The sequence below is a fragment of the Nerophis ophidion genome, linkage group LG01 (assembly GCF_033978795.1).
Source record: "Nerophis ophidion isolate RoL-2023_Sa linkage group LG01, RoL_Noph_v1.0, whole genome shotgun sequence".
In the NCBI taxonomy this organism is placed as follows: domain Eukaryota; kingdom Metazoa; phylum Chordata; class Actinopteri; order Syngnathiformes; family Syngnathidae; genus Nerophis; species Nerophis ophidion.
This window is the reverse complement of record NC_084611.1, coordinates 46,751,896-46,760,089: the sequence shown is the minus strand read 5'-3', so window position 1 is coordinate 46,760,089 and position 8,194 is coordinate 46,751,896. Positions and strand designations below refer to the sequence as shown.

The 8,194-nt window shown below is 46.2% G+C and overlaps 1 protein-coding gene across 1 annotated transcript in view; it reads left to right on the top strand.

Moving 5' to 3' along the window:
* The first annotated feature begins 2,219 nt into the window (after nt 1-2,219).
* The window catches only part of pcdh7a (protocadherin 7a), an 89,774-nt gene continuing 83,799 nt past the window's right edge, over nt 2,220-8,194 (top strand). The window contains exons 1-3 of the mRNA XM_061905087.1: nt 2,220-2,846; nt 3,063-4,607; nt 5,934-7,089. Of these exons, the coding sequence (XP_061761071.1) occupies nt 3,229-4,607; nt 5,934-7,089 (2,535 nt within the window). The 5' untranslated portion in view covers nt 2,220-2,846; nt 3,063-3,228. The remainder of the gene's footprint in view (nt 2,847-3,062; nt 4,608-5,933; nt 7,090-8,194) is intronic.

The following is an 8,194-nucleotide window of genomic DNA, read 5'->3' as shown; positions in this document are numbered from 1 at the left end:
CGTGCGCCATTTGCGTTCCAGCTTTCTACATAATAATTTCTGAGCTCTAGTTTCTTCTGTAAACCACGGGGTGCGCTTTTTTGGAGCCTTTTTTAACTTTAGCGGTGCTATGTTATCAATGGTTTCGCGCAGGACGTCGTTAAAGTTGTTAGTGAGGTTATCAATAGAGCCCACATACTTTGGTAATGGTGCCATTACCGAGGGCAGTAGGTCAGCAAGAGTTGTCGTTGTGGCCGTATTAATGTTGCGGCTGCTATAGCAGTTATTATTATTATTAGTTTGACGAACATGCGTCTGAACCTCGAATTTTATAAGGTAATGATCGGACAATACTTTAGTATACGGGAGTATCGTAACTTTGGAAACGGTGATACCCCTGACAAGCACTAGGTCTATCGTATTACCGTTGCGATGCGTGGGTTCATTTATTATTTGTGTGAGACCACAGCTATCAATTACAGTCTGGAGCGCTACGCACGGTGGGTCCGATGGGGTATTCATATGGATATTAAAGTCCCCCATTATGATTATATTATCGGCGTGTGTCACTAGATCAGCAACGAACTCTGAGAATTCATTGATAAAGTCCGAATAGGGCCCTGGGGGGCGGTAGATAACAGCCAGGTGTAGAGGCAGCGGTGTGACAGACCTCATAGTAAGCACCTCAAACGATTTATATTTATTATTTATGTTAGGACTAAGGTTAAAGTTTTCGTTGTATATTAGTGCGACCCCCCCACCCCTTTTAAGCGGTGTTTACGTAAGAATACGTGCCCGGTGTTTATGTGAGGATACCTGTCAGGTGTATATGTGACAATCCCTGTCAGGGCTTTACCTGAGAATACCTGTCAGGTCTTTATGTGAGAATACCTGCCAGCTGTTTACGTGAGAATACCTGTCTTGTCTTTATGTGCGTATACCTGTCAGGTGTTTAAGTTAGAATATGAGCCAGGTGTTCATGTGAGAATACCTGTCATGTGTAAATGTGAGAGTACCTGTCAGGTTTTTACGTGACAATAGCTGTCAAGTGTTTATGTGAGAATACTTGTCAGGTGTTTATGTGAGAGTACCTGTCAGGTGTTTACATGAGAATACCTGTCATGTGTAAATGTGAGAGTACTTGTCAGGTTTTTACATGACAATAGCTGTCAAGTGTTTATGTGAGATTACCTGTCAGGTGTGTACGTGAGAATACCTGCCAGGTGTTTACGAGAATACGTACCAGATGTTTATGTGAGAATACTTGCCAGGTGTATACGTGAGAGTACCTGTCAGGTTTTTATGTGACAATACCTGTCAGGTGTTTATGTGAGAATACTTGTCAGGTGTTTAGGAGAATACATGCCATTTGTTTGTGTGAAAATACCTGTCAGGTATATATGTGAGAATACCTGTCAGGTTCTTACGTGAGAGTACCTGTCAGGTGTTTATTTGAGAGTACCTGTCAGGTGTTTACATGAGAATACCTGTCATGTGTAAATGTGAGAGTACCTGTCAGGTTTTTACATGACAATACCTGTCAAGTGTTTATGTGAGATTACCTGTCAGGTGTGTACGTGAGAATACCTGCCAGGTGTTTACGAGAATACGTACCGGATGTTTATGTGAGAATACTTGCCAGGTGTATATGTGAGAGTACCTGTCAGGTTTTTACGTGACAATACCTGTCAGGTGTTTATGTGAGAATACCTGCCAGGTGTTTATGAGAATACATGCCATTTGTTCGTGTGAGAATACCTGTCAGGCTTTTACGTGACGATACCTGTCAGGTGTATATGCGAGAATACCTGCCAGGTGTTTACATGAGTAAAGGCGAGGAGTGTGTTTACTTCCTACAGCCACTCACCTTTGTCAGCATTGTGTTGCAGGTATTGTCTGCAGCACTTTACATACTGTTGCCCACTGCAGGCTTTTCAGCCAGAATAAATGACTGCAGCATGCCACCACTATTATGATTTCCCACTCGGATGTGTGCCAGCGAACGCCTCTTTCACTAAAACAATGAATGAAGCCTTTTCACTGTTGTGTGAAAAACCCCCCACCCTCCCCCCATCCCCGACCAAATAGCTGCACCAGCAAAAGTATGACACTGGCTGACACATCGCTCTTCTTTTATTTCATCAACACGAGAATAAAGATGTGTAGCCAGCATGCACGGATGTTTGGGAAGGCTTGGGAGCCATTTAATCTCACTATATGACAGTATGAGGGATGGAGAGAGAGGGAGGGGGTCTGTCCTCTGCAACCTCCAAACACTGTGCTGCCTCTCCTGTTCCAGTCCAGTGGGCGAGTTAGGACAGACAATATTGCAGCAGAGAGACATTGCAGCAGTCCCGAGCTGGGCAGGTGAGAGAGGATCTAGCAAGAAGAGGTGCAAGGAGAGAGAGACTGCGGGAGACATATATAGAGAGAGAGAGAGAGACAGAGAGAGATAGAGACAGAGCGAGCTAGAGAGAATGAGAGAGAGAGAAAGAGAACCAAAGAGAAAGAGAGAGCGGTAGAGCGAGCAAGAAAGAATGAGAGAGAGAGAGCGAGAGCGCTAGAGAGAGAGAAGGGTAGAGCGAGCGAGAGAGAGAGAGAATGCGGCGGCGGGACTCTTGCAAAAAAAAGCCGCATCTTCACTCGCTCCATTAGCGACATCCCGCGCAGCAGCCGGCGAGGATTAGCGCGTAATTGCCGGCCATCTCCCGCTGAAGAAAGGAGCTAAATGAAGCTCTGGCTTACTTCCTTGATGCTTTTCTCCTGCTTCTCGAGTCAAGTGGCCGTGGAAGCGCTCGGGTGTCCTTGCAAGTTGCGGGAATGTGATGGCTCGGCACTGCGGGGAACACAAGAACCCTGCTCTTAAGGTAAGATCCACATCTACAAGAAGATGTTTAGATGTGCTCTTCCTTCTCCTGGCGTCCGTGGAAGCAGTGCGGCTCTTTCTCTTTTGTGTGGACGGAAAGTGCTGCATTGCAGTTTCACTTCAGAGAGAACAGGCCAGAAAAAAAGATGATTTGTGAGCAGAATGAAAACAAAGTCATTTCACGAAACGCTGATGATTATTTTTGTTTCATTTGCAGCACGCTGGAGGGTTTTTGCCCAATAGCACTAAAACATAGAAAGTGTGCCCAGAAAGAAGAGTGGAAATATAAGTTGAAAAGACAGCGGAATAAAAGTGGAACAGGACAGAAGCCTCAGAGTGGGTGAGCAAACAGAGTCCAATATAGAAAGAAGCGGCGAGGAGCAATGCAGAGACTTGGTGCAGTCCTACTGCTGCTGCAGCTGCTGACTCAGCTACCAAGTGCACACTCTGCTCTACGCTACCGCGTAGCAGAAGAGGGTCCCCCTGACGTCAAGATAGGCAACGTGGCCGCAGACCTTGGCCTCACCGCAGGCACGGGAAGCGGCGACGTCACCTTTGCCCTAGAGAGTGGCTCCGAGTTCTTCAAGATCGACAACGTGACCGGCGAGCTGACGACAGGCCCCAGGCGCATCGACAGGGAGAAGCTGCCCCAGTGCCAAATGATTTTTGATGAAAACGAGTGCTTCTTGGACTTTGAGGTGTCAGTGATTGGGCCCCTGCAGAGCTGGGTGGATTTGTTCGAAGGGCGTGTGGTCATCACTGACATAAATGACAACACGCCGTCCTTCCCCTCACCTGTTCTCCAGCTCTCTGTGGAGGAGAATCGTCCAATCGGGACTCTTTACCTGCTGCCCACTGCCACAGACAGGGACTTTGGAAGAAATGGAATCGACCGCTATGAGCTGATCCAAGAAGGTGCCAGTGGGTCAACGTCAACCAGACGCACAACAGGAGGTAGAGTAGACGGGCTTGGGGATAGGAGGGGTAGGAGTGGAGACAACGGAGGAGGAGCTAGGAGCACTGTGTTTGAACTCCAAGTGGCAGATATACCAGATGGTGAAAAACAACCTCAACTCATTGTCAAAGGTATGTTGGACCGCGAACAAAAAGACTCGTATGAACTGATCCTGCGGGTTCGAGATGGAGGAAACCCCCCACGTTCATCCCAAGCTCTGCTTCGTGTTTCCATCACCGATGTCAACGACAACAGCCCGCTCTTCGAAAGGTCCACGTATGAGGCGGAAATGGCGGAAAACGCGCCCCCGGGTACACCCGTCCTTCAGGTGAGAGCTTCAGACCGTGACATCGGAGTGAATGGGCAGGTGGAATACGTCTTTGGCGCGGCCACAGAATCTGTCCGACGTCTCCTGCGATTGGATGAGGCCACGGGATGGCTAAGTGTCCTTCACAGAATTGACAGGGAAGAAGTAGCTCAGCTGAGGTTCACCGTCACGGCTCGGGACAGAGGTCAGCCACCACGCACCGATCGAACCACCGTCATTCTGGCGGTCCGTGATGAAAATGACAACGTCCCAGTTGTAGAGATTCGGAAGATCGGACGAATCCCGGTGCGAGATGGAGCCGCGTTGGTACCTGAGAACGTTCTGGTGGACACGCCAGTTGCTCTGGTCCAAGTGTCCGACCGAGACCAAGGAGAGAACGGGGCTGTTACTTGCACTGTCGTTGGTGACGTCCCATTCACCCTGAAGCCAGCTGGGGAAACAGCGCTCCCACCTCTACCAGCAGATGAAGCCTTTGACAGGTAAGTTGTACCAAAGACTTGATTAGTTGAGGGTAAAAGGATGAAACACATTATGAGTCATGAAGCAGTCACAGTAATGGGGGAAACGAACCGTCTAAGAAAGAACTTCCACTTTCTATGAGTATTCCTCTCGCCAGTCTCTCGAAACAAGTCTTGTTTCATGCAGTTCTATTTTTTAGCCAACTTAGCTCAAGTGGTCCACTCATTCAACAAAAGCCAAGTGGGTAAAATGTCACACTATCTGTAAATTGACTTCATAAATATTTAGTGAAGTCAAGAGGTCTTCACACTCACGTATTTAGTCATGTTTTTGCATTAGGACATTCTCCAAATGAATGCCAGTGCTCCCAAGTCGGTTGTGAGACAATTTTTTAAATGCAGGGAGAGGGCGCTAATTAGTCTGTTATCTTAATGAATGCTGTCATTACTTACAATGAGATTAGTGGCGCCCCCTATGTGCTGTGCTTAAAATGGAAGACACGATACTACATAGAAGTTCCTAATGGAGTCGTGCCATTGTTTACGCAATGACAGTGTGCCTGGAACGGGGGCAGTGTTTTTTATATCGACTTTGCTCAAATTTGACACATGTGTTTGTCAGGGCCTGATAAGATGTGTGAGAACTTTCAAGTATATCCACTTTATAGGGGTCAAACGTCTGGTTTTAATAACTGTTCTCCCATTTGGTACATTTGTCAGATAATATTTACAGTAAGGTAGAAGTATCAAACTGGTGTTCATGGCTGCTTGCAACAATAAACATATATGAAGATCACTGTATCACTGCCTTATGAGAATACGCAATTGCCAATGCATTTGAGTTTTTACGTACAAATTGATGGCTAACTTTCTTGGAAAATCATGGGGAAATACAGATATTTTGGGGGTCATTTATATTCTAACAAAAACACTTGTTTGTAAAAGATGATAATAGTACTGTTTGTTGTATGATCAGATAACATGAAAATTGAAAAGACGTACAAGCGCATGCAGCACTTGCACATATTCCGTCAGAATTGAAAGAACAAATTAATTCAGTAAGAAAGATTAAATGCTTTATTTCTAGGCTTTCACGGGCCACTTTAAACCATGTGGCAGGCCTTGAGTTTCATTCTTAGCCAACTTTTTCCGCTTTTGTTTGTTTGGGTGTAGAAAACAAATGTGGGGGTTCCACATTTTGTTACATCACTCTGCAGAAGGGCTCTGTAGTATACAAGATCCTCAGGGCTGATCTATTAGCTACGTGCGCACAACTATGTTGATGTAACTATGTATATTACAATGCACATTTTTTTCAGCTAAAAGTTTGAAAATAACTTTTTACAGGAACAAGAAAAAATTCTTCCTGCATACCTCGGCCTTGCTGGACTACGAAGTCACTAAAGAATATAGCGTCACCATCGTGGCAGTGGATTCTGGCAGCCCCAGTCTCTCCAGCAACAGTTCCCTGATGGTGCGAGTGGTCGACTACAATGACCACCCCCCTATTTTTTCCCAAAGTGTCGTGGAAGTCCACTTCGCTGAGAACAACTCCCCCAACGAGAGGGTCATTACAGTGGTGGCCTCAGATGCAGACAGTGGCAAGAACGCAGAGCTAGCTTACTCCCTGGACCCTGCAGCAAATGGACCATTCTACATAGATCCAGATAATGGAGATATCCGTGCCACTGGTGTACTGGACAGAGAGCAAAGAGAGAGGTACGAGCTTCAAGTTATTGCTAAGGACAAAGGCACCCCTCCTCTTCAGGGCTCAGCAAGTGTGGTCATCCAGGTGACTGACCGTAACGACAACGCACCCAAGTTTGTTCAGGAAGTGTTTACGTTTTACGTGAAAGAGAACCTCCTTGCCAACAGCCCGGTTGGCATGGTCACCGTGACCGACGCTGACGAAGGTGAGAATGCGGAGCTCAGCCTCTTTGTAGAGATGGACGATGAGAAGATTGTTGGAGAAAGTGGTGCGAAAGATCAAGAGGAGGTGTTCTCCATTGAGAACAACACAGGCACAATCTTCTCCTCCTTATCGTTTGACCGTGAACAACTGTCCACTTATACCTTCCGCGTGAGGGCTGTAGATGGGGGAGAGCCACGTAAAACCGCCACGGCCACCGTATCTCTGTTTGTGACAGATGAAAACGACAACGCCCCCGCCATCACGTCTCCAGCCAATGAGTCCTACACGCTCCTTCCGCCTGCTAGCAGTGCCCGCACTATTGTCCGGACCGTGACAGCCATAGACTCTGACACAGGCCCAAACGCCGACCTTCACTACGCCTTGGTTGGAGGAAATCCCTTCAGGCTCTTTGAGATCGGCCACTCTAACGGTGTGATCACACTGGCAGAGCCGCTGGAGCGGCGCCACAGAGGTCTTCATCGCCTGGTGGTCCGGGTGAATGATAGTGGCTCCCCCTCACTCTGTGCCACTGCCCTGGTCCACGTCTTCATCAACGACAGCTTGGTCAACGCCTCCCTCGTGGAAGCACAGGTACGTCTGTTTTCCTGCACAGAAGCAATAAACTGTCCCGCTTTGGTTTGCACAGATTGTTCGGCGGAGATGGAAATAATAGCCGTAGATGATTCTGTTCTTTGATCCATTCAAATCACGCTCACACTGATATCACATTGCAAAGGAGGGGGTACTAATTAAAAGGGATGGTTGCCGTTGAAAGTTAAGTTGGAAGGTGATCATTTCCTTGATAGAATGAAATAAATGGATTCTCCACTCTGGGTTGGCAGTTTTTGTCCCATTTTTAGGACTTTAATTGTGTCTATATTTGTCCCAGATAAAGAATCCCGCTTATCTTTTGAGGGCTGTTGGCAGCGCTGGCTTCTTTGTTGTTGGGATCCTGCATGCTGCAGTGTGTTCTTTTGTCCACTATGACTCCTTCTAACCACTGTTTGACTAAAATAACGCTTATTACTGAAGTGGCTCTTGTTTCACGGTACATTGCACACCGAGCCCAGGGAAATAGGTGTGTGTATGTAAGACGCAGAAAGTATTAGCAGTGATATCGTGTTCGAGAGGCAGACAGAGAGAGACAGAATGGCCCAGTTTTGGCCTTCCAGAGTCGCTTGAAGTACGTTCATTTGAATGGAAACTGCACCTTAAAGCCGGGTCGCTTGGCTTTCTAGGCCTGAATATTGATGAGGTGTGTGTTGCATCATGCCTTGCATTAGTATCCGGACATGAAACAAAGTACCTGAGAACAAGGCTCAATTCTGAATAAGTCATGTTTACAAGAAGAATGAGCGTAAAAAGGAGAAAAAAGCGTGTGGTCTTGTGGAACCGAGAATTTCACAACAAGCTGCCTTGTAGAGCAAACTGTGTAGACTTGACAACAGTATACAAATAAACCATGTCTTTTTCATTTGATCAACAAAATGTCCATCTCATTATGTTTTAAAAGGGCTCAGTTAATCTTATATGTACACACACACACACATACACACGCACACACACATACAAACACACACATATAAAGTATATATATACATATATATGTATATGTATATATATATGTACATCTATGTATATATACCCACATATATGTACATATATATGTACATATATATATATATATATCCACATA